The sequence below is a fragment of the Canis lupus genome, chromosome 33 (genome assembly GCF_011100685.1).
Source record: "Canis lupus familiaris isolate Mischka breed German Shepherd chromosome 33, alternate assembly UU_Cfam_GSD_1.0, whole genome shotgun sequence".
Classification (NCBI taxonomy): Eukaryota; Metazoa; Chordata; class Mammalia; order Carnivora; family Canidae; genus Canis; species Canis lupus.
In genome coordinates, this window is record NC_049254.1 from 6,960,532 (window position 1) to 6,986,005 (window position 25,474).

At 37.7% G+C, this 25,474-nt stretch overlaps 2 protein-coding genes across 10 annotated transcripts in view; one reads left to right on the top strand and one right to left on the bottom strand.

The window, feature by feature from the left end:
• CMSS1 (cms1 ribosomal small subunit homolog) overlaps positions 1 to 25,474 on the top strand; it is a 378,726-nt gene that overhangs the window by 116,424 nt on the left and 236,828 nt on the right. The window lies entirely within an intron of this gene.
• Positions 1 to 25,474, bottom strand: part of FILIP1L (filamin A interacting protein 1 like) — a 298,240-nt gene that overhangs the window by 109,340 nt on the left and 163,426 nt on the right. Inside the window, exons 1-3 of one of the 6 annotated variants that reach the window (XM_038582572.1) lie at positions 10,443 to 10,563; positions 4,590 to 4,842; positions 3,696 to 3,869 (exon numbers count right to left, since the gene is read on the bottom strand). In XM_038582572.1, the coding sequence (XP_038438500.1) occupies positions 3,696 to 3,869; positions 4,590 to 4,832 (417 nt within the window). In that variant the 5' untranslated portion in view covers positions 4,833 to 4,842; positions 10,443 to 10,563. Of the gene's footprint in view, positions 1 to 3,074; positions 3,161 to 3,695; positions 3,870 to 4,264; positions 4,286 to 4,328; positions 4,474 to 4,534; positions 4,843 to 10,442; positions 10,564 to 25,474 lie in introns of those variants that run through there. The other 5 variants (XM_038582573.1, XM_038582576.1, XM_038582574.1 and 2 more) reach the window with 5 other exon arrangements.

A 25,474-nucleotide genomic window follows, 5' to 3' on the forward strand; every position in this document is an offset into this window, starting at 1 on the left:
TATTTTTAGCCAAGATACGAAAGCAGCCTAAGTGTCCATTGATAGATGAATGGATAAAGAAAACGTGGTGTATGTAGTGTGTATGTGTATGTGTGTGTGTGTGTAAAAGTCTATGGTGAGATACTATGCAGTCATAAAAAGTGATGAGGTGTTTTTGTTTGCTTTGTGTGTGTGTGTGTGTGTGTGTGTGTGTGTGTGTTTTGTTTTGTTTGTTTGTCTTTTGGTCATTTGCAACAACATGGGTGGACCTAGAGGGTATTATGCTAAAGGAAGTAAGTCAGACTGAGAAAGACAAATACCATAAGATTTCACTCATATGTGAAATCTAAAAAACAAAGCAAATGAGTAAACAAACAATAAGCAGAATCAAACTTATAAATACAGAGAATACACTGATGGTGGCCAGAGGGAAGGGTGGTAGGGGGATGGGCAAAAATGGGTGAGGAGGAATGGGAGATATGTAATAAATAAGTCATAGGATAAAAGCTACAGCATAGGGAATATAGTCAATATTTTGAAAGTGTGTATGGTGACAGATGATAGGTACACTTGTGGTGAGCGTAGTATAACATATGGAGATGTTGATGCACTCTGTCATACACCTGAAAATAATATAACATTGCATGTCAACTATACTCAAATTGAAAAAAAAATGTTTTAAAGACCTTGTCTTTTTTCCATGTTTATTTACCGTCCATCATGATTTCTTTCATGTCAGGTAATTTTGGAGTGGCTATGGATATTTTGGGGGTGTTGATAACAGGAAATTCATTTGGCTTCACACTTTATGTGTAGGCCAGCTATTGCTAGCCATCTTGGTGTAGGAAATGCCAGTTTACCCAGCTATTGTCAAATAAAGGTGAAAGGCCAGAGATTATATCCCAAAATGAATATGTCCTTTGGTTCCCAGTACTGGAAGTTTGTGGATTGACAGAAGAAAGGTTCAAGATATATGGAGCCAGAAGCTAGTCAATGAAAATTTCCCTTTTAGTTCCTGGCTTCAGAATTTCTAGTTCTATGTAAGCTCATTACTTTCATGTAAGCTCATCCATGTATTAAAAAGTAGGTTAGGTAGTTTAACATTTTTATGTACTTTTTAGTGATGTAATTTCATTGGATTTGTAGCCCACGATATTACTGAAATGGAACTCCTTTATGGTCTACCTGACTAATCCATATTCATCCTCTGGATTTGGAGTTTTCTGATTCATCTAAATTTGATCTTCCATTATGCTTTTTTGTATAAAAACTAAATTATACAGTTGCTTAAAATAAGTACTCGAAGAGAGATAGTGCTTTATGGTTTTCACCATAGAAATCAATATTCTGTGTAATTGTATACTTGTTTGTATGATCATTTGTTGTCTGTCACTCTCTTAGACCATAAACACACCAAAGACAGGAAGCACAACATTTTTATTCATCATCTCTTCAGTGAACATTAAATAAAAGAATAAAATGAAATTTAAAAGCTAAATTATACAGTTGCTTAAAATAAGTACTCTAAGAATTGCCCTTAGGTGATGCTAAAAAGGTATGCAGATTCTTTTATTGTGGTATCTTGATAAATCCAAAATGTTGTATTTTCCTTCCTACTTTTTTGGAAGACTAAGAATATGTTAGGCAATTAACTTAGAATCTTATTTTAAGGTAACCTCTAATATAGAACCCTAGGTTTGAAAGGAATAGGAGGTTAAAACTGTTGTAGTCGCTGAGTTCTTACATCTTTTCCTTTCTCTTGACAACCCAGCTACCCCCTCACCCCATTCCTATTCTCTGTTCTAGCTCACAGGCCTCTATCAGTCTTTCATCTTAAGTCAGTGTTCCTACCATATGATGTAACTGAGAACAATTAGGTCTTCTATGCTATTTTGCCCTAAGAATAGATAAGTTCCCTTTAGTTTACCATAGAAATGGTTGAAATTTTTACATTTTTCAAAAAATAACATTGTGAAGAAAATAAAAGTTCAGGGGATATTAACACCCCAGGGTGGGAAAAAGCAAAAGAAGACTAACTATTTAGCATGCAGATCCTTATCCTGCTATAACTTGGGTACAGCCGTGGATGGTCTCAGTGGGAATGCTGTCTGGGGAATCCTATATAAAACTCTTACTGTTTATCCTCTGGGTACTTTCCTTTCCCCCCATTACTTCCTAGATAGAAGAAGAGGTTAGACAACTGGATTCTTGGATACGTTGAGTTATGTGGGCTTCAAGGAATGGATAGACTGATAGCTAAGGAGAGAAAAATCTATAAGGCAGAAGTAAAAGGTAAGAGAAGGAAAATGGACACATCATAGAAGTGGGAATGTGAGACATGTATGTGTGTAAAGGAGTATGGATGTGTGTGTTAGAGTAATCAAATAAGACTGAATTTGCAAAGGACTAAATTATAGGTAACTTTCAGGGACAAGCATTTGTAAAGAGGGTATTTCCAGTTTTGCATGTGTGCAATAGAATTATTTTGAAACTAAAACTTTTCCTAGTGATTTTAAACAAGTTTGGAATCATTCTGTTCATTTCACACTGAGGTATTGAGGCGTTGTGCCATTTGTGGAGTTTTGATTCAGTGATCATCAATTTGCATTTGCATTTATGTGAGTTGGGGAATTTGTGCCTAATGCTGTTTCACAGTCACTATGTTGGGAGCCAGGATACAGTTTTAACACTATTAACTTGAATGCAGCTTCAGCTCCTCTTTCTAAAATTTGGATTAAAGTGCAAGTCAACAGACTTTGGGTGGTCTCATCCTTAACCCCTCAGAGAAGCAGATCCATATGACCAAACTCCTTCACAATTTGGCAGGACAGTAGTCTTCTCTCATGAGACACCCAAGACAAGAATAGCAAGGACATTAGAGGTCAGTCCTGAGGTAAGTTGCCAGAACTTATGTGGGGGAAATTTGTCTAAAAGTTGCTTTCAGTCTCCCTAGCCTTAACTCATGCTCCTAGTTGTTTCCTTTTTATAAAAATGAAAAATTATGAAATTTTCCATTGAGGTCTCAGAGGAAAATAGAAGAATAAAATAAGGATGCCAGAGAGTTTTAGAAATGTCAGCAAGTAAAAGAGCAGTACCTCATCCTTGCGTGGCGGTGGCCGTGTTGAGACTTTTCATCTTTGCTCTTGTCATTGATGAGGGAAGGATCTTTGCTGTCATTAAACTTTGGAAGGAAAAAGAGGATAGCACTCATCTAAAATATATGTTTTCTGAAACTCCATTCCTTGGACAGTTCTTCAGATCATTTCCATTCATGCTCAGAATTTCTATGACATAATACCTCCGTGTTTTTAAAGAAATTAACCTCTATGCTTCAGCTTTATCTGGTTTTTATTATAGTGTGTATAGCTTCAAGTTCCCACATGTGCCATCTCTTGTGTTTTGGGGGGGGGGGGGGCGGGGCAGTGTCTGTGTCTCTGTGTATGTGTGAGAGAGAAAAATCTCTTGTATTTGTCAGCTTTTAGTCTGATGTCACGAAACAGACCTAGCAGAAACATCCTAGCTATGATTTGTTCTCCTTTTCTTTCCTGTAGATCATATAATATTTATCTACCTTGGGTAGATTTTAGATTGTGAGAACATAAAACTGTAAGTAATCAAAAAAGAATTATATGTCATGCTCACCTTCTAGGCCTAGTGCTTGGCTGCCTAGTGAACTTTTCCACCTTCCTGGTGCACACCCCTGATGTGATACATACCTCATTCATTGGTTTTTCATAGATGTCTTCCTGCCAAGGGGCAGATTTTGCTTGAAAAGCATCTCGCTGGAGAGCCTCTAACACCTTTTTTGGAGTGACAAACCCATACTGAGCTTCCAGCAAAGCCAAGTCCATTTTTTCAGCCTTTAAAATGCCTATGACTTCATCTCGAGCCTGTAGGAACAAAAGCCATTTCAGAAAGCTTGCTTTATCTACCCGCGGTTTCAGAAAGTGATTTCTTCTGAGAGTTGAGTGCTTTTTTCTTCTATTTCACATATAAACAAATCAGTTATTTATAGCACCTTTTACAAAAGGCAGTAAAATTATGTCCCTTCATCCTTCTTTTAATCTAATCACACATTAATAATGTTTTAAACATAATTACTATACAACATTGCGGGGACCCAACATTTTTTTCTTGTTTGACAAGTAGATAATATGTTACCCTTCAGTGCACTGACATTTGCATTTTGGGGAGAAGGAAATAAGATTCTCCTATATGTGTAGGAGCCGGTTTTAGTTTTTTATGTAGGTTAATAATGGTAGGGCAAGTCTAGGAGCCAATTTACATGGTATATAAAAGTGCCTGTTGTTATTTAAGCCAATCTAGAAGTCACTGTTATTCATACATGCCTGTGCACTGAAGCTCAAGAGCAGCATGGGCAGAGGATGTGATCTTTCTCATGATGCATGCCATTTGTATGTCATAATGACAGCCCTTTCAGATATGATTAATTGCCCTTTCAGTTAGCAGAAGAGAATTCCGTCTCTGTGTACTTTTTTTCATGTACATACAGGTATGAACCATAGATAATCTATTTCCATGGCAGCATACACACCAAATTCACAAGGAGCCTTCTCTTTGAACGTGGGGATAATTCTAACCCAGCTGACCTGCAGTTCTCCTTCCAGAATGCTCAGAAGAAATAATAGGTCATCTCTTGAGAGGTCTTCTCCATGGTGACTGATACCACTCTGTGACTTAGGACAGGGAAGAATGGCATCTGACTCACTGGTGGGGTCTTTGTCTTCCTGTCTCTGTTTCATGTCCTCAGGCCCTTGGAACCCATGGCCTTTACTGTGTCTTGGAAATTGCTTTTGGGCTGAGCCCTCTGTGTCACTGCTTCTGGAACGCATTCTTTAAAGCCTGGAAAGAAGGAAAACAATTTGTACCTCTTAATGGAAGTGGAGTTTTAATAAGGGCACCTATTACTACTTTAACAGGTCTGCACTCTTGGTGTATTTGCCGCAGCCAAGACTCGATCTTTCTGAAGTCTACAGCAGAAAACAGTATTAGCAGATTCATAAATCACAGTTTTATTTACACTTCTGTTTTTAAAATCAACATTTTAAAAAAGGTGTTCTGCTTTTATTAAAGCCACTTATGTCCATGGATAAACAGACTATATTTGAACTTCATCCACCCAGTATTTCATGTCAGGGATCCAGGTCATACCTCTGACCACAGCCTAAGTGTTTACTTAAGATTTACTTAACATAGTTGTAAAATGATAAATTTGCTTATTGTTCTAACTTTCTGCAGATTCCCATTATAGTATTTCCTTTGGAGGCTTAAACAATTTTTTGAAATTTCTTAGTCTTTGGTATTTTAAAATAGAAACATCAGAATTACTGCTAAAAAATACTTTGGCTTACTTTGTTTTGACAACAAAGTCTAATATTAAAAGAATGAAGGCTTGGTCCTTGGCTAGCTGTATTCCTAACATTCTGCTAAAATTCCAGATCTATCCTTAGGTATGTCAAGGATGTATAGTTAGGACACTCATCTCCAAATAGGGACAATCCTGCCTATAATAGTTGGCCATTATAGAAACAATTTAAAATAAATTCATATTTGAGGGATACATTAGCTCACATCTGATTATATAATTATCCAAATTAAGTTATAATAGCAAGAAGAATTATTCCACCTTTGAGATTTTTAATGTAAAGACAAATATCAATTGAGCTTATAGTCTACTTCAATGATGTACAGATTAACTTTATGCCTAAAATCTTGAAACTTTTATCATATTAGTGCCTTGCTTTTAAGTTATAATAATATATCTTTTTCCCCCAAACATTATATAACAAACAATATTTCTTTAAAAAAATAATATTTCTGGGGTACCTGGCTAGCTCGGTCAGTGGAACATATGACTCTTGATCTTGGGGTTGTAAATTCAAGCCCCACATTGGGGGTAGAGATTATTTAAAAATAAAAATATATATATTTTTTAAAAAACAGTATTTCTTTTAAAGATCTGTAGAACTAGGGCAGCCTGGGTAGCTTAGCAGTTTAGCACTGCCTTTGGTCCGGGGCATGATCCTGGAGACCTGGGATCAAGTCCCACATCGGGACTACATGAACCACTACATGCTACCACACAAATTCATAAAATCTTAATTTACTATATACATTAGAAAACAGTTTTTTAACGTATTCTTTACGTTTCCCACCCCAACAAAAGTAACCATCTTGAATTTGATGTGTATGTGCCCATACATGTTTTTACACTTTTTTGAACATGTATATATATGTGTGTGTATGTGTGTGTATATATATATATATATATATATATATAGCTGAGCACTATATAGTATTGCTTTGCGTATTTTCAAACCTTAATGTAAATAGCATATTGAATGTATATTTATTGAATGTATATTACTAAAGCGTGCTTTTTTATTCTGTATTTTTGAGATTCTTCCTTGTTCCATTTTACTTTATACATTTCAATTACTTACAGTTTTTCGTTATATAATTAATTCACCATTTACTTATACATATAAGTACATATACTGTCAGTGGATATTTAAAATCTTATACATTTTACTTATACATTTTAAGATTTACATTAAATGATTTACATTATAAATATATACATTTTAATGTATAAATCAGTTTACTTTTTTTTTCACTACTAGTAAAAATGCTGCAATGAGCATCACATTTTTTTCCTGTGTACATGAATTTCTCCGGGAATATTCTTTAGGACATAGGAGCGGGATTTGGGGGCTGCAGAGTATGTGTTCCCTCAGCATTACTAGGGATTATTGCTCCTCTAAGTGGACTACCAATTGACAGCAGAGTATTAGAATTCTCTTTGCTCCATATTTTTATCATCTCTTCCTATTAATGACTATAGTTTTTCCCATTTTGTTAAATGAAATGATATCTGACTTTTTAATTTTCATCCTATAATTTTTTTTAAGATTTTATTTATTTATTCATGAGAGATGCAGAGAGAGAGAGAGGGAGAGACACAGGCAGAGGTAGAAGCAGGCTCCATGCAGGGAGCCTGATGTGGGACTCGATCCCGAGTCTCCAGGATCACACCCTGGGCTGAAGGCGGCGCTAAACCGCTGAGCCACTGGAGCTGCCCTCATCCTATAATTTTTAGTGACATATGATCCTTTTTTTTGTCAAAAGGCCACTTGTGTTTCTTCATAAATTGTTTACTCATGATCTTTGCTCATTTTTCTTTTGTATTGGTTGTCTCTCACAGATTGTAAAAATTCATTACATATTATATACAATTACCATTTTGTTGATTTTTTTTGTTTTGTTATTTATTATCTTTCTGGTCTATAGCTTGCATTTTTACTTTATTGTATTTTATGGTCTAAAAATTTTATATTTTAATACATAGATTTATCAGATTTATCAATTTTTAAATTAGTTTTTTTTTTCTTATAATTTGCATTAGAAACCAAACCTTGATCAATGGCAATATAAAAGAGTGTGAAGACCACAGACTCTAAGACCATACTGCCTAAGTTCAAATTCCTACTCCATTATTTATTGGCTATAAAACTTTGGGCAAGTTACTTAATATCCCTGTGCTTCACTTTTCTCATCTGTAAAATGGGGATGATAGTAGTAGAATGTTTGTAACTTAAAGTTGCTATGAGGATTACATGTCAACATATGTCAATGTTTGCAACATAGCTAGTACAAAATTAGCACCCTAAGTAAACATTATGTTTTATTATTAATATTAACTTTATTTTTCCCAAAAATTGGACAGTGAATCTGTATTACCTTAAAAAATTCAAGAAGAAAAGCAAGTATATTGGATTATCTCTTTCATCTAATGAGATGTAAGGTATCAATAGAGAAAGAAAAAAAAGATTGAAAGAATAGCTTTGCGTCTTTGCTGGGTACTCTAAGAAGTGATTCTCACCAGGGGCACCTGGGTAGCTCAGTGAGTTACCATCAACTCCTGATTTTGGCTCAGGTCATGATCCCAGGGTTGTGGGATTGAGCTCCATGTCGGGCTCCAATCTTAGTGGGCAGTCTGCTTAGGGATCCTCTGTCTTCCTCTCCTGCTGCCCCTCCCTCAACTCCAGGGTGCTCACACTCACAAGCTCTTTCTCTCTCTCTCTCTCAGATAAATAGATAAATCTTAAAAAGGGAGAGAGAGAGAGAGAGAAGTGATTCTCACTAGTCCCAAATTGCCCAAATTGCTGGCACCACTTAGGAGACCTGAGTGTAAGAATAGTTTGTTTCTAAAGGACTTCAGAGTCCTTTAGAATAGCGTAAGAATAGTTTGTTTCTTCAGGATTTCAGAGCCAGCCAGCTAAGCCTTTGTTCATCTCTCCAGCCATCCTTCAACAAGCATTTACTGAAAGCCCACTGTGTGTCATGCACAAAGTTGCTTTATTTATGGTGTGGCTCCTTATTCCCCTTAATACAAATGATACACTTTTACTTGAAAGGTTTATAGAAATAGTTCCTAAAACTGGGGTTATGAGAAGTGCTCTGCACTAGACAGAAGTCAGACGAAAAGAATTCAGTCACAAATCAGCTGTGGGGCTTAGTTAAGACATCGACCCTCTATGAGCCCAGCATGCCTATTTGCGAAGTAAGGGAGATGGAGAGGTGATCTTTGGGACCCTTCCCTCTATGACATATAATAATTCTTGCCAGTGTGCCTTTCTTCTAGCATAGGCTATCAATAGAATATTTAGAAGAGATGGATTTGTGGATCTTCATCTTATAGAAATCCACAGAAATCTAAATGTTACATGTGGATGTACAATAAACCTGGTCTGATGATTTCCTTGTACAATAAACCAAGAAAGAGATTATAGGTAAAAGACAGGTCTTAAAGAAATAATCCCAGTAATAATTTTCAGCTGAGAATTTTTTTTTTAGCCTCACCATAACAATCAGGCTGTAAAAGCAGCACTTGAAGGTATTTATTGAAGAATTGATATACCTAAGAAAAGCAAAGCATAGAGAAGTATATGTAGGGATGGAAGGTCGAGGATCTGTGGAAGATATGACTGTGGAAAACCCCATTATATGTATATTCATTTATATATAAGTAATGTTTATATACTAGCATATGTACCATATGAAAACATGTATATAATGTACCATATGAAAACATTCAAGAATAAAAATATTAATTAAAAAATAATATATCTAATTTTTTTCCTACCCTATTGTATTGTCTTAAACAATCCAGAAAAACCCTTGTTCTGGCCTGTAGGAATAATGGCAGGTTCTTAACAGAGACTAGATATATTTAAAACATAAATATTGTGCTAGCTTCAACAGCACATATACTGAAAAATTGATAAAACAGATAAATATTAAGTGCCACTTTATTTACAGATATATTTGCACATGAAGGATAGGACCACTGATATCTTCTGTCCAATATTATTTATCTCCATTTCGGTCTCCTTGGCATATCTGACCTGATGCAGATATTCATACATACTGGGTATTTCACAAGGTGCCTGATTTCTCTTTCTACTTTGTGACCTATCCCAAAACTTAGGTAGTGGCTAAACAACAGTAGTTCAAAATTCTATGGTTCATTCTGCCCCTTATGTCATCTTGCAGCCCAAATGTACCTGGATCGTCTAAGATAGGCTTATTCACAGTTCTGTCAGCTGGTTGGGCTAGTAGACCTCAACTGATCATCTTATCTCTGCTCCACATGAGTTCTCAACCTCTGGTAGGCTAGTCTCAGGGCAACATTCCAAGAGTACGAGAGCTGAAATTTTAAGGCCTCATTTTTATTGGCGAGAGAACATCACGTGGCCAACTCCAATTCATGAAGTGGAGTCATAGATTTTACCTCTTTATAATTGAAGCTGCAAGGTCACATTACAGAGGAATGGGAAGAGTTGGGAACAGTTAACTACAGCCATTTTTTAAAAAAAAACTGTAGGTCTACAACACATTTATTCAGATTTTGTGAAAATTGAATAAATGTCTAGGTTTTTGTTGTTATTTTTGTTATTTTTAAGTAGGCTCCACCCTGAGTGTGAGCAGAGCTTGAACTCATGACTCTGAAATCAAGACCTGAGCTGAGAACAAGAGTCAGATGCTTAATCAACTGAACCACTGAAGCTCCCCTAAATGTCTAGTTTAAAAGGGGTAAAATATATTTGGTTCTTTTAGTTTCTTGGAAGCCTACGGTATTGTGGGTTTTGTTTTTGTTTTTTTTAATGATTTCTATAATGCATTCTTGTGCTTTCTCTTACCCACAAATTCCTATCTGGAACAGTAGCCCTTTTATTTCATTTTATTTATTTGGGAGAGAGAGAGAGAGCATGAGCAGGGGGAGGGGCAGAGGGAGAGTGACAAGCAGACTCCCCACTGAGCAGGGAGCCCAGGGCTCAATCCCAGGATCCTGAGATTATGACCTGAGCCAAAGTCACACACTTAACCTATTGAGCCTCCCAGGTGCCCCAACAATAGTCTACTGATAAGAATCAACTTACATTCTACTGCTAATCGATAAGGATTCCTGTGGATTAATTTTTTCCAAGATCTACCTTCCAGAATTCCAAGATAATGTAAGGTTCTATTTAGCAGAGTAGTTTGCTAAGCATGTCTCATAAGTACCCTTTGATTGAGTTAAAGGCAAACTGAGCTGTTGCAGAAAACTTGAATGAAATTCTGTATACTTCCCAGCGTCCCTTGCCTCACTTTTAAGGTTAGGTGAAATCTGCCAGGAAACCACAAGTGTTTCGACCATGATGATATTTATAAGTGATAAAAAAGGAATGACCTGAAATATTTTAATACTTTATTATTTTTAAAAGTAATTAGGGTTTTTTGAAGACTGCTGATACTCTTTGGGGGCTGGGATTGGTGGCATCAGCATTCTTGATGGCATGCACATTGGATTTGTGAACAGACCCATCGTGTGCAGACTTCTGGTCTACTGAGTGTTATATGTCTCCACATGTTTACAGTGGTGGAGTTTCCTTGCCTCTGTGCCAAAAACCACAAAATGATCAGTAATGAGAAGTAATTAAGTATCGAGAGGAAGAAAACAAAGACATGAATTTCATGATACTTCATGCTTTGTATTATCAGTGACTTCATTGTTTCTCTTGGCAAATTTTTAATGCATCTGTGCTTGGCCCAGGGGTGTGAACTGAGGAAAAGAAAAATTTTGTAATAGCAACAGTGGTTTGGGATTTTCAGGTTACCCTGAAAAAAAGAAAAAAGGAATGGAAAGTTGCTTTTGTTTATACCAAATAATGATGCCTTATTATTTTCATAAAGTGCTAGCAGTGACATAACACCTGATGGTTTTGCAAGGAGAAATCCTGCTTAGTTGTTAGTTTAACACAGCCCAATGCATTATCTGTGACTGTCATAGCCATAGAATGGCAGCCCTCAGGAGTGTAAGAGAGTGGTAGACCTGGATTCAGGAAGCCTGACTTCTGATCCCAGCTCTGCTTTTAATTAGCCAGGCTCTGGGTTGTTACTTATAAAATGAGGATATTGGGCTAGGTTGGCCCCAAGAGGTCATTCAGGATGGAACGAGGACCAGGGGTTCTTTCTCTTGACTTCTGTCCTGTTATTAACCCCCTAACAGGTCCCCTGACAGCAGGATTTGAGCCTGAGACTACATGATCTCTGAAGTCCTAGGGCTTCCCACTGTAGAATTCTGTGATTCTCTGTTGTCTTGTATCTATGGATACAAATACAGTTCATTTGGCCCGGAGAAGCAGATTCTGTTTTGTTTTCCTATGCGGTGACCTCGGTCAGTTTTTCTTGGGTTTAAGCTGGTTGAAATCATGGCGGATCTTTGGTAAGGATGTGTCCATGCAGGAGAAGGACAAGTAAAGAATATCCAGCTATTTACTTAAATTACTTAAGGAAATGGCCAAATGTAAATACTGGCTATTCAACCTAACACCTCCCTCCAACATACACAAACTTCTAGCCAACTCCTTATTATAAAAGTTAAATTTTCTTAATCATTCTTTACTAATTTTGAATATCAAAAATTGCTTATTATACTAATCGGGTGCTATTTAGATATAATTTAGTCTCCATGTACCTGTTTATTTTCCTGTTTGAATATTGGAATAGAGGATATTTTACTTGTATAAAGGAACCTGGAAAAAAACTTCAATAAAAGAAACTGGTTTTCGTCTTGATCACTTACTAGATATATGATACTGAATTAGCTGATCAAAACTCCAATTTATGTTAGAAAATAATAGTAATGATGATAGCTTACATTTATTCAATACTTAATAAATATAGGCCTATTCTAAATGCTTTCCTTTGATTAATTCATTTAGTCTTCACAAAACTTTGTTCATCCCCATTTTGCAGAAGAGAAGATTGAGGTAGCTTTTAAGTAATTTACTGAAGGTCATACTGCTAAAAAGTAGCACACCCTAACTTAGGCAGCCTGGATCCAAAGTGTCCAGCAAATTATTATGCTCTGTCTACTTTGGCTCTTATAAGAAGACATGCATAGTAAAGGAAAAATCCTAGTTCAACATTAAGTTATTCACAAACATCTATGAAATAGCTACTATACAGGTATTGTGCTAAGTAATTTGTTGTAGCTTATTTTTATACCTGGGTGTCCCATAGGCATAGCATAATAGAAAGAATATGAGATTGTAGAATTACATAGATCTGGGCTTAAATCACAGCTCCAAAATGTTATCTCTATGGCCTTGGGCCACATATAATTATTAAACCTTCTTGAGCCTTCAGATATAAAATAGAAGTAATGGTACCTGGTATAACAGATTTTTTGTTCATGCCTTATGAGCATAGGCCCCCTGTTTATGTCTGTATCCCTAGTGCCCAACAGATTTGGACATCGGCAGGGATTCGCTGAATGATTAAATCATGCAATCCTCAGCAGAGCTGGTTGGCTCGGAGTAGGAGCTGCTTCATTGTAAAGATGATTCATCTGGCTAGAAATTTAGAAAAACAGTTATCAGGTGTACCTAGTTTTATTGCACTTCACTTACTGTGCTTTACAGGTACTGCACTTTTTACAAATTGAAGTTTTGTGGCACTTCAGTCAAGAAAGTCTGTTGGCACCATTTTTCCAACAGCATTTACTCTCTTTATGTCTCATGGTCACATTTTGGTAATTCTTGCAATATTTCAGGCTTTTTCATTAACTATTATATTATTATGATGATCGGTGATCTTTGATGTTAGTATTATAATTATTTTGGGGCAGCACTAACCATGCCCATTTAAGATGATGGACTCAATCATTAAATGTTGTGTGTGCCCTGACTGCTCACCAACCAGCCATCCCTGTCTCCCTGTCCTCAGGGCTCCCTATTCCCTGAGGCACAATACTGAAATCAACCCAATTAGTAACTCTATAATGGCCTCTAAGTGTTCAAGTGAAAGGAAGAGTTGTACATATCTCAATAGAATGATTAAGCTTAGTGAAGATGAAGAAGGCATGTTGCAAGCTGAAAAGCTGAAAGCTAGACCTATGTGCCGAACAGTTAACCAAGTTGTGAATCCAAAAGAAAAGTTAGTGAAGGGAATTTAAAGTGCCACTCTAATGAATACATACATTGATAAGAAAACAAAACAGCTGTTTTGCTGATATGGAGAAGGTTTTAGTGGTCTAGATATAAGATCACGCCAGCCACAACCTTCCCATGAGTCAAAATCTAATCCAGAACAAGGCCCTAACTTGCTTTAATTCTGTCAAGACTGAGTGAGAGAGGTGAGGAAGCTGCACAAGAAAAGTTGGAAGCTAGCAGATGGTAGTTCATAAGGTTTAAGGAAAGAAGCCATCTCCATAATATAAAAATGCCAGGTGAAGCAGTAAGTTGTCTGGAAGGTCTACCTAAGATTACTAATGAAGGTGGCTACCCTAAACAGATTTCCAGTGGAGATGAAACAGCCTTCTGTTGGAAGAAGTTGCTATCTAGGACCTTCGTAGCCAGGGAGAAGAAATCAATGCCTGGCTTCAAAGCTTCAAAGGACAGGCCAACTCTTTTGTTCAGGGCTGCTGCAGCTGGTGACTTTAAGTTGAAACCAATTCTTATGTATCATTCCAAAAATTCCTAGGGCCTTTAAGAATTACGCTATAAATGGAATAAGAAAGCATGGATGATAGCACATCTGTTGACAACATGGTTTACTGAATATTTTAAGCCCACTATTGAGACCTACTGCTTATAAATAGATTCCTTTCAAAATAGGACCATTCATTGACACTGCACCTGGTCATCCAAAGAGCTCTGATGGAAATGTGCAATGAGATGAATGTTGTTTTCATGCCTGTTAACACAGCATCCATTCTGCAGCCCATGGATCAAGGAATAATCTTTTTTAAAGGATTTATTTATTTTAGAGAAAGTGTGAGCAAGGGGAGGAGCAGAAGGAGAGGGAGAGAAGCAGACTCCCTGCTGAGTGGGGAGCTCAATGTAGGGCTCAATCCCAGGACCCTGAGATCATAGCCTGAGCTGAAATCAAGAGTCAGACACTTAACCGACTGAGCCACCTGGGTGCCCCTGATCAAGGAGTAATTTTGACCTTCAAGTCTTACTATTTAAGAAATAAACTTTATAAGGCTATAGTTGCCATATGGGCAAAGTATATTGAAAACTTTCTGGGAGAATGCCTGGGTGGCTCAGCAGTTAAGCATCTACTTTGGCTCAGGGCGTGGTCCTGGGGTCCTGGGATTGAGTCCCACATCAGGCTCTCTGCATGGAGCCTGCTTTTCTGTCTGCCTATGTTTCTGCCTCTCTCTCTCTTTTTGTCTCCCATGAATGAATGAATAAATAAATAGATCTTAAACTCTTCTGGAAAGGATTCACCATTTTAGACACCACCAAGAGCATTTGTGATTGATGAGAATTGGTCATCAACATTAACAGGAGTGTGGAAGAAGTTGATTACAACCCTCGTGGAAGATTTTGAGAAGTTCAGACTTTAGTAGGGGAAGTAGCAATAGATGTGGTGGAAATAGCAAGAGGACTAGAATTAGAAGTGGAGCCTAAAGATGTGAATGAATTGCTGCAAGGTCATGATAGAACTTTTAACTGCTGGGGATCCCTGGGTGGCTCAGTGGTTTAGTGCCTACCTTCAGCCCAGGGCGTGATCCTGGAGTCCCGGGATCGAGTCCCACCTCAGGCTCCCTGCATGGAGCCTGCTTCTCCCTCTGCCTGTGCCTCTGCCGCTGTGTGTGTGTGTGTGTGTGTGTCTGATGAATAAATAAATAAAATCTTTAAAAAAAAAAACTGTTAACTGTTGACAAGTTGCTTCTTATGGATGAGCAAAGAAAATGGTTTCTGGAGGTGGAATCTACTCCTGGTGAAGATGCTATGAAGATTGTTGAAATGACACCCAAGGATTTAGAATATTTCATAAATTTAGTTGATAAAGCAATGGCAGGGCTTGAGAGGATTGACTCCAATTTTGAAAGAAATTCTACTGTCAGTAAAATGCTGTCAAACAACATCATTTGCTAGAGAGAAATCCTTCATAAAAGGAAGAGTCCATTGATATGGCAAACCTCATTTTGTCTTGTTTTAAGAAATTGCAATAGCAATCCCAGCCTTCAGAAACCACCATTCTGGTCAGTTGGCATCAACGCTGAGGCAAGACCTTCCACCAACAAAAAGATTACAGCTCGCCGAAAGCTCAGATGATAGCCTTTCTTAGCAATAAATAAAGCATTTTTTAAATTAAGATATATACATTGTTTTTTAAAGACATAATGCTACTATACACTTAATATACTACAGTTTAATATAAACCTAATTTTATATATGCTGGGAAACCAAAAAATTTATTTGACTCACTTTATTACAATATTCATTTTATTGGGATGGTCTGGCACTGAATGTGCAGTATCTCTGAGGTGTGCCTGTACTGAGAAACTAATAAGAAGTAGCCTATATGTATAGACCTCTTACCACAGGCCAAGTTCTGTTTTAAGTGCTTTGTATTGTTTTATTTAATCTAACAGAGTTTTAGCTTGAAGTAGATGTTGTTAAGAAAAAGCTTGGTAAAGGTAAATTAAGGGTGGAGACTCTCATAGAAGATATCAGAGACAAATGACTATCAGCATCAGTGTAGTGCTGGTGCCTATACAAAGTTCAGAGTGTATGTGCACACACTGGGTGGAAAAGTGACTCTAGAGCCCCAAGATTTACCAGAAACCTCCAGTTAATGTCACTGAATTTTGAAAATGTTTGATCGTATATACCTTGACCTTTGGCCTCCCTTACCACCACTTCCCCACATACACACATACAATGAACTGAACACCCACTATATACCTCCTTTTTATTTGACAGCACATTTAACAATCATTATATGTGTGTGGCATTTTATATAAAGTAGTGTCATTTAAACTCCATTTGGATGGAAGTTTGAGGGGTGAATTATTCTAATGGCAAGATGGCTACATAATGCAGAGTGAGTCTGCTAACTGTAGGATGCTCATCTCCAAGGGACAGAGCTGGCAGGGATGCAGGGCCTGATGTTGGAATGTGTTTAACATCCCATACTTTGCTGAATTTAGGGAACATGCTGTCTAGTAGCTTTACATTTCCACTTGGAGTTCCCCATCTTTCTGCATGGAACTATTCAGCTATAACTTAGTTCCCTCAAAGGGGAATGGAAAGAGAGGTTAGTAAGATTATGGGGTTCTCAGCAGAGCTGGTTGAGCCTTAATATTAACTGTCTCATGGTAAATGTGATTCATCTATGAAAATACTGGCTATAAATAGATGTTAATAGTGCCCAGTTGCAAAACAGCCAGGTTATGCTAGCATGGCCACATTAGGGAAAAAAATCCTGTTGAGTATTTTATTTGGTTTCTCTTAAAATAAAAAATAAAAAGTTTCTTTCCTTTTATTGCCCTAGCCACCCACATTTGAAGACACTAAATATTCAGCCAACTGCAGTAAAGCTATCTGATGGCTAAAAAAAGACACATTGAAAACCAGATAACCTAATTTAGCATTGGCCTCTTTATTTTTTTCTTCTATTTTCAGTAAAAATCATTGAAACATTCCCTTAATGGTATTTTTCCTTGTAGGGAGAGCATGGACAAGGCTTCAGAGAGGGGAATGGAAGTTGGGGGCGGGGAGGACAAATCTGTCCTAGAAAGTCAAAATTACAGAAAGAGAAGAATCAAATATAAGTTTCAGAAGGCAGTGTGATCTCATCCATCGCCCACAATACCCAGCAATCTGTGTTTTCTGTTATCACCTGCTTAGTTGTTATGCAGCTCTAAGTGTCAGAAAGTACTTCCTTATGAGCTGAAATCCAACCTCTAGGACCTTCTTGCATTTATCCTGCCTTTGCCTCCAGAGCAAAATCAACCAAGGCTACTACTTGTGCCACACTATTAGTCCTTCAGTGGGAAGTGCTCTATTCTTTTTTCCAAATGAAACATTCTCAGCTTCTTCAATGACTTCTCATAACAAGTTGTCTAGTCTCCGTCACCCAATACACAATCTCACACACTTTTGATTATACCCTGTTAGGTCTACCTCTTCTGTGTTAGGCCAGGTTGTTTCTTTTTTTTTTTTTTTAAGATTTTATTTACTCATGAGAGACGCGGGGGGGTGGTTGTTGCACAGAGACACAGGCAGAGAGAGAAGCAGGCTCCACACAGGGATCCCGATGCGGGACTGGATCTGGGTATCCGGGATCACGCCCTGGGCCAAAGGCGGCGCTAAACCTCTGAGCCACCTGGGCTGCCCGGATAGGTGGTTTCTTAAAGAAATGCATGGAGTTGGGCATAATTTCCCAGATATTAAAACACAACTAAAGCAGTAATTGGTGAGAGTATATATTTAGGGAAGATCTCAATAGTTCTTCTGATGTTGGATTTCAGTTGGAATTTTAAATGTAGATTCAGAAATATGATAGACATTTAATGAAGACTTATTCCAACTTAGCTTATCAGGTGAGTGCTTCTAATAATGCTTTCATGTGTACATTACTTGATATATCAGTAGATAGATAATTGTCCTATTTGGCATTGTATAAGGAATGTGAGATTCAGCAAGTTTAAATAACTTTGGCTAATAAACCTTGGACCAAAGATGATGAAAACTTAGGTGTTCTGAAACTTCTTTCTTTCCAAGCTCATGCTAGATTAATCAAAGCTCACACTTTTTTTTTTTTTTCTGTAAGCTTGTATGTGTTCTTTGGTTGCTTATCCACTAAGTGCTGTAGTCAGAGAGGCTGCTACACTGTAGATACAGAATAAACAGCCTGCCAATGAGGTCTAATAGAGCAGACTTACATCATGGCTTTTCTTAGCTGTGTGTTCTGAAGAGAGGACAAAAAGAAATATAAAAATCTCTGAGTATAAATAGTTGATTTATCCAAATTTTCCATTACAAATCAGTGGCTCTTTAAAGATTCTTTTCTCATTTAAGGTTGACACAGTGCTGAGAATGTTTTCCAGATCTTTGTAGAATAGAACAGAAAAAGAAAATTATTTTCATATAATCCAAATTAGCTTTAAATACATTTCTAAATGGCACACTCACAGCACTAGGTCAGAGCTCTTGAAAATCATATGATTCGTTTAACAGTTTTTAAACTACATCAGTTTTCATATTTTTTCCAACTCTGCTCTCTGGTTTTTCTTAGAAGTACAATGATACTGAGCCAGTCATTTAACCTTTCTGTTCTCTTTGAATTTTTCTTCCTTTGGCTCTTGGAATCAGTTTTGTCAGATCCCTGTATTCTGCAACTGAGGCTCTGGAAGGTTAACTGATGTGCCCATGGTCATGCCTAAAGCCAGCCCCAGAATCCAGGTCTTGCCTACAGCTCTGTTGATGTTTCCGCAGCAACAGTGCATTTTTGGAAACTTAACTATTTCTTCCAAATCTAGAAAGATGTGAATCCTAAAAGATACAAATGCATCTTTCAGAGTCCAAAGTCTCCCACACGTTATTTTTCTCAGCTTCATCCTTACCCACTTGCAGACTATAGGCCTGAGAATGCCTTTATACCTTCTCTTGCTAGACCAACCCAGCATAATAAAGAGCTCAGAGGTGAACAAGAGGCTCAGAGAGCAAGAGTTCACATCTACAGATTTTAACATGACTCCTTTCTACTCTTTTATCTAAGGACCTATGACTAGAATAGAGAGATTGTTATGGAGAAAATGTTGCAACTGGTAAAGTCCCTGGGCTGTACTCAACCTTGCAGAGATTTTACTTCCCCTTTCCCAGCATGTCCCTGTGCTCAGTTTATCTTTCTGTAACTGGGGGAAATTTTAACTCCTTGCCTTCCAGGCATATAAGTGTAGTCTGACACATTTACAATTTCTCTTATTAGAGGAAAAGAAGAAAACTGACTTTTATAAAACTCCAGTTTTCTGCCAAATGATATGATTCATACTTCTATTCTTTATCTCTTTTTCAAAATTCAAACACATGGGCTTAGTATTATTCCCCTTGTTTTACAGATGAAAAAAACTGCATCATTGAGAAGCTCACAACTTAGTGTAATAAAAATATAGGTTCAAGATTAAATACAAACTACCAATAAATACTATAAATCATGTCCAGGGTACAAAGGGTTTTGGGAAAAAATAAAAGCAGAGGGTAAAGTGAAGTAAATATGGCAAAGTATTGAAGATTGTTGAAGAAGGGGGCTGGGTACATGGGCTTTATTTTTATTCTTCTTCTTTTTTGGTATATTTGGAAATGTTCCATAATAAAAGATTTAAAAAGACAGCACCAGGGACAAATAGTGTTGGATACATAAACATTTAAAGAAATGGTTCTTTTTAGAAAGAAAAATAAAAAAATAAAAGAAAAAAAAGTACAAGATGGAGAAAGAAAACAAGAAGGCATCAAGGTTTGTGTGTCAGGCAGTGACAGGGAAGCCGAAAAGTGAGCTATATCCCAGGAGTCAAAGACTGAAAAATCATTTCAAAAAGGAGAAAGTTGCTGTGACCTCATTTTAACAGCATTCATCCTAGTCAGAACAGTTTTGGAACAACCTCACTTCTGTAGTTTTTTATTTTGGAATATCAGCCATAGCAAATTCTGGTCCATTGAAAGTGGGTTTGACTTCTGACAATGGGGACAAGTTTTTGAAATAAAATCTAGTGAATCAAGTTAGAGTTTGGGTCATCTAATACTGTTTTTGGTCAAAGAACCAATTGTGACCTTAAAATAATGGAGTTAGCTTTTGTTTGTGGCCTTTGAAGGGGTTTTGACATTTCCAGGGTATGTCAGCCATGACACTCTTTCAGAATTAGTTCTGTAAAGGAAAACCTTTGACAAAATGACATGTTTGAATTCGTAATTTAGGGCTTTATTCTGTTTTTAGTATTCCATCTATTTTAGTTACATATCAAATCTTTGGTTTCCTAGAGCTTCTAGCTGTTTTTTAGAATCCTAATATAAGCAAAGAAGTAGGAAACAGCATGATGTATGGCAGGAGCACAGTGTTTGGGGCCAGCCAGGTTGAGTTACAACACTGCCTCCATCACTATATGCTGTCCGTTTCTTTAGGACTCTGTCTTGCAGTCTTGTTCGGAAGATTCGAGATCCTGTATGTGAAGCACTATGCCCAGTGCCTGGCATATGATAGGAATGTATAACTCATCCTGGTGGAGATATAATGATACAATTTTATCTCTTGGATCATCAGACATGCTTTCCCTCTTGTGATGAGATAAAAAATAACTATATCACTCAGCCTTACCTTGCTGAAGAGGGATAATTCTTTTAGTCAGTGCTAAGCTGGTATTTTCAGAGAGTGAGTAATTTTGTGCCTTGTCAAGATGGAGAGTGGCAAGCTGAAGAAATTGGATTTGGCCAGGAACTGGTATCTGTTATTTAGCAGAGAGGCAATAGGGAATTACAATCCTAGCAGTTTGGAGGGACTTAACAGAAAGTGACTGGCTCCTTGGTCCTAACTGGCCATAACTATTCCACACAAGATGATGAAGAGCACGGATTCAAAAAGGTATGCTTATCCATGTTCTCACTGGCACGCCTCTTCTCCAACCATGACTTTTAAAATCGTTTTTAAAACAGCATAACACAGCAGCACCAAAAAACTTACTATCTTGCTGGCCAGGTGCTGTGCTACGGCACTTTATACTCATTATTCCTGTTTTTGCATGCACTATCAGGCAGATCCTATTAATCTGTGCTTTATGGGAAAACCAGAGTTAAAAGAGGTTAAGTCCATCCCTTTGGAGCACAGAACTAGTAAGTGACACAGCAGGAGTTCCAATTGGCTTCAGAGCCCATTCAATCTTTGCAAAGCCTACATTCTATTGCCTGAATTCTTTCTCATTTGAATAAAGATGGGAGACATATCTCCTCAGTATTCATAGTACAGTTTTGACTATGTCAATAAAACTGAAAAGGCCAGTGCTCTTTCACCAAAGACCTGCATCATGACATGGTGATAGGAGAGGAGAACATAACACCAGGGAGAAAGAAAATATGTCTGGGCTTGGTCTGAGATGAGGGCCCCGTGTGAATTAAGGTCATGCTCGTTTGATGCTCTCCATAACTCAACTTACTCTAGGTGGTAGGAAAGAAGTTATCAGGCTGGAGGGCTGCTTACGTTGAAAAGGATCAAAAAGCATCAGAAAGCATTAAGAAAGCACATGCAGCCACATTTGCCCTGGGTAGTGTGGCTTTGGCTAAACCGTGTAAGTTTGGGGTAAATTGCTTTTAGGATTCTTCAAACTGACATCAGGGCTCTCCTTATGTCCTCTGCTCTAAGGATCAACCAAGCCCTCTCTGAAGCCCCTAGGCCCGTTCATCTGTATGAAGTGCTTTTTGATGCACATTTAGTACAGAGTCCCCTTTCCAGCTCTGTTGAATAGATCTGGACTTCACATGCTCCAGAGTCTGTGGGATCAGGATAGATTGAGTTTGGGGATTTTACCCACCATGTGTGGTTCCATATAGCCCTTTGTTAGAAAGTGCCCAAGGCAGCCAAGAGTGCATGTTGACCAAGGAGTTGGCACTGCTAGGAGCTATAAGTAAATAAATGGATGACAGAAGCTTACAACTGAGGGGGCGAAACAAAGCTTCATTACCCTCCCTTGAGTATGTTGCTTTGGATGTTTTAGTAATGATTGTGAAGCATTTACACACAGACTAAACTAAGCTCTTTGTGTTCTCTGCAAGGTGGAGAGCTTGCCAAGTCAATTTCAGCATGCAAAGCCCAGACAATTATTCTTTTGGCATTTAGGGGCCACCCCTGTTTTCTTTGGGGTTGGGGGTAGGCAGCCTGTTGACACAGGAAAGCTTTATAAGGAAAGAGAAGGCAACTTTATCCCATACTTTTTAGAAAAGGACCCCCACCCTTCCATATCAGGATTCTCGTGTCCCTACCTTCTATACTAAACCTCTGTCACAGAGCCAACAGAAGAAACCCCTAGGCTTCAAAGTGCCACACACACTTTGGTGCCCATAGCAGGGGACTCATTCATAGCTGTTTTCTTTTCATCTGCTTAGCACCTCACCATGAAGTTGTGTATTTCTTTCCAAAGCATGTGCATGCAGAAGGTTGATAGTATAGTATTTCAAATGATAACCTTTCGAAAGATAAAGTTCTTGAGATTGTAGCCTTGGTTCATAATATATTATATGCTTTGCAGTAATGGTTCTCAATGTGAACCTGGGACCCCTGGGAGCTCTCAAAGTTGTCAAAGGGTCCTTCCAATCTGTATTCTAAAAGCATTCATATTAATGTGTTCCCAGAAGAGCTATGGATACTATTGTGGTTGATGGCATACAAGTCATTTAAATATTTTCGGAATTTGTTGTAGGCTTTCTTGGTTATATCTTTTTTCAATCTGTCAGTAGGAAAAGCTACAAGTATTGCAAATGGGAACTAGGAAACTTTTTGTTATGGAAAAGGAATTCTCATTCTGGAAAGGATGAATAAACAATGTTCAAAGGTCTTTGTTATAGCAGCTAAATGTGAGGCTCCTGTTTTTTTGTTATTGAACCTTTAAGTTCCCTGATCCACATGGTTTCATATCTGGGTCAGAACTCCATTATTGCAGTTGCAGCTGAGGAGTGGGATGAAGGCATTTGGCTTTATAGACGGTTGATCTTATAAATTAAAGGATGCATTTTTTTTTTATTAGTGTCATTAGAGACTTCACGTATCCACTCTCCTCTCTTTGGTACAAGTTACAGTACATACCATAATTACTTTCAGGTGAGAAACAATTACAGTTTGCCTTAGTGGTGGCTACATGCTGAGGCCTGCATCCAGAGCATTATTTTTCAACCTTCAATAGAGACTGCTGCTTCTAGCACATTGGCTATAGTTTTTTTTTTTTAATTTTTATTTATTTATGATACTCACAGAGAGAGAGAGAGAGAGAGAGAGGCAGAGACATAGGCAGAGGGAGAAGCAGGCTCCATGCACTGGGAGCCCGACGTGGGATTCGATCCCGGGTCTCCAGGATCGCGCCCTGGGCCAAAGGCAGGCGCCAAACTGCTGCGCCACCCAGGGATCCCCATTGGCTATAGTTTCTAAATAGAAGTTTGCTGGCTCTATAATATAAAGCACCGAATTGCCAAGTGCAAGCACTTTCTCCATCAGAGGAGTACAGCGCATTCATTGTACAGGTGCTAACACTTGCCTGCTTCTGCTATGAGTGCTTTATTATTGTTTGCTTCTCCCTTTTCTATCAACATTTCCCCTTTTTAAATAAAAAAATTGCTTAATATGTAATATGTGTGAAGCACTGCAAGTGGGGAAACAAGTATAAAGAATAAAAAAATGTATCCTTAATCCAGCCATGCTGAGATTTCTACTTTTTACCTTTTTCTGTAGTTTCCTGTAGGCTTCTTTTCTGTGTCTTTTATAATATGCACGTTGTTTTGGGAACATTATCCATTGTCATTTTTCTTCCATGTCACAATTTCTAATAGCTGCAGAGTACTTCAATTGTATGAAGGTACTATATTATTCATGTAACCAGTCTCCCTATTACTGAATGTTTAATCATCATCTTCTAGGTCCTTCCTTCCCTTTTCTCCCTACTTTCACCTTAGAGGCCTGTCCCCTATGGATCTAGAAGGGATCCAGAGTAACAAGAAACCTTGACCACTTACCTTGACTGTAACTGGCCAGAATCAATGAGAACTGTCCTTAGCTCAGAAAAATATGTTTGTTGTTTTAAAGTCATGATTTTGGCCTCTGCAGGATTTAATCACAGCTCATAATTGCTATTCTATCTCTAAAATCTTTCCCTTTTACCAAATTAAAAATATGAAATTGTTTTGAACACTTTTTAAAAGGTAAAAATTTTCACAATATATGTAAATCAAGCTATCTTGCCTTATGCGTTAAAATTATACAGTCATGTATGTCAATTATTTCTCAATAACACTGGAGAAAAAAGAAAGTAGGGCTGGCTGGCTCAGTCAGTTAAGCTTCTAACTCTCGATTTCTGGCTCAGGTCATGATCTCTCAGGATCATGAGATCAAGCCCCACATTGGGCTCCATGTTCAGCTGGGAGTCTGCTCAAGATTCTTTCTCTCACTGTTCCCTCTGCTCCTCCCCTACCTCTCTGTAAAAGAAATAAATATTTTAAAATGCAAAAGAAAGAAATCATAAAAGACTTAGAGTAGACCACTGTATCATCTCTTCAAGCCTTCAGCGGTTGAGAATTGGTAAGTTAAATTGAAATTAGAATACATATCCAAGTAATTCATCTTTAACAGTGGAAGGACATTTATATTCACGAAAGTTTTTCTCTTCATGGAAGAGACTGCTATTACATTCACAGATTAGTTCATTGTGTAAACTTTAATTCAAAAGATGAGAATCAGACTTAGGGAGTATATTTCAGACAAAAGTAAAAGCAAAGCTGTATAGACGTTGGTGGTAGTATGATAAATATTTTTTTCCTTTTAGGGCAACAGCATTCTGTTTCCAATCTCTAGAGTGACTCTGTTATCATTTTAATATTCCTTTGTTATCAAAAGATAGTACTTTGTGTGTGAAACATGGTTACCAAACAATGTACCAGAAGTTAAATTGTTACATGGCTTAGGATGTGCAGAGAAGGACCAAACTGGCCTGGAAGACTGTCTCAGAATCATACAACATCTTCAGAGTTAGAAGAACATGGAGATGCGTTTGCCTGGCTCTTCCCAGCAGGCACTGGGGAGGGGCACCCTCTCTGCACAACCTCTCTGACAAGCACACATCTGCTCTATGAGTGCTCATTTTTCATAACTATGCAATCTTAACTCAGCCAATTCTTTCAAGATGTGTCCCAAATTCTTTTGCCATTTTATTTCCCACTATGCTGTTGTTAGTTGAATGCTATCTGATAATGTAAATTATAGTGAGTAAATTTCAAAGACTTGGGAGGAATATTTCCTAAATGGGAAACAAGGAAAAGCCCCCCCTCACCAAACTAAGGAAATGACCAGAGTGATTTAACATTAAGGGTACAACTAAACAAAATTTTCTTATTGTAAGTTCCTGGGTCTATAACTGCTGAGGCTAGGCCTACAAAGAAACCTT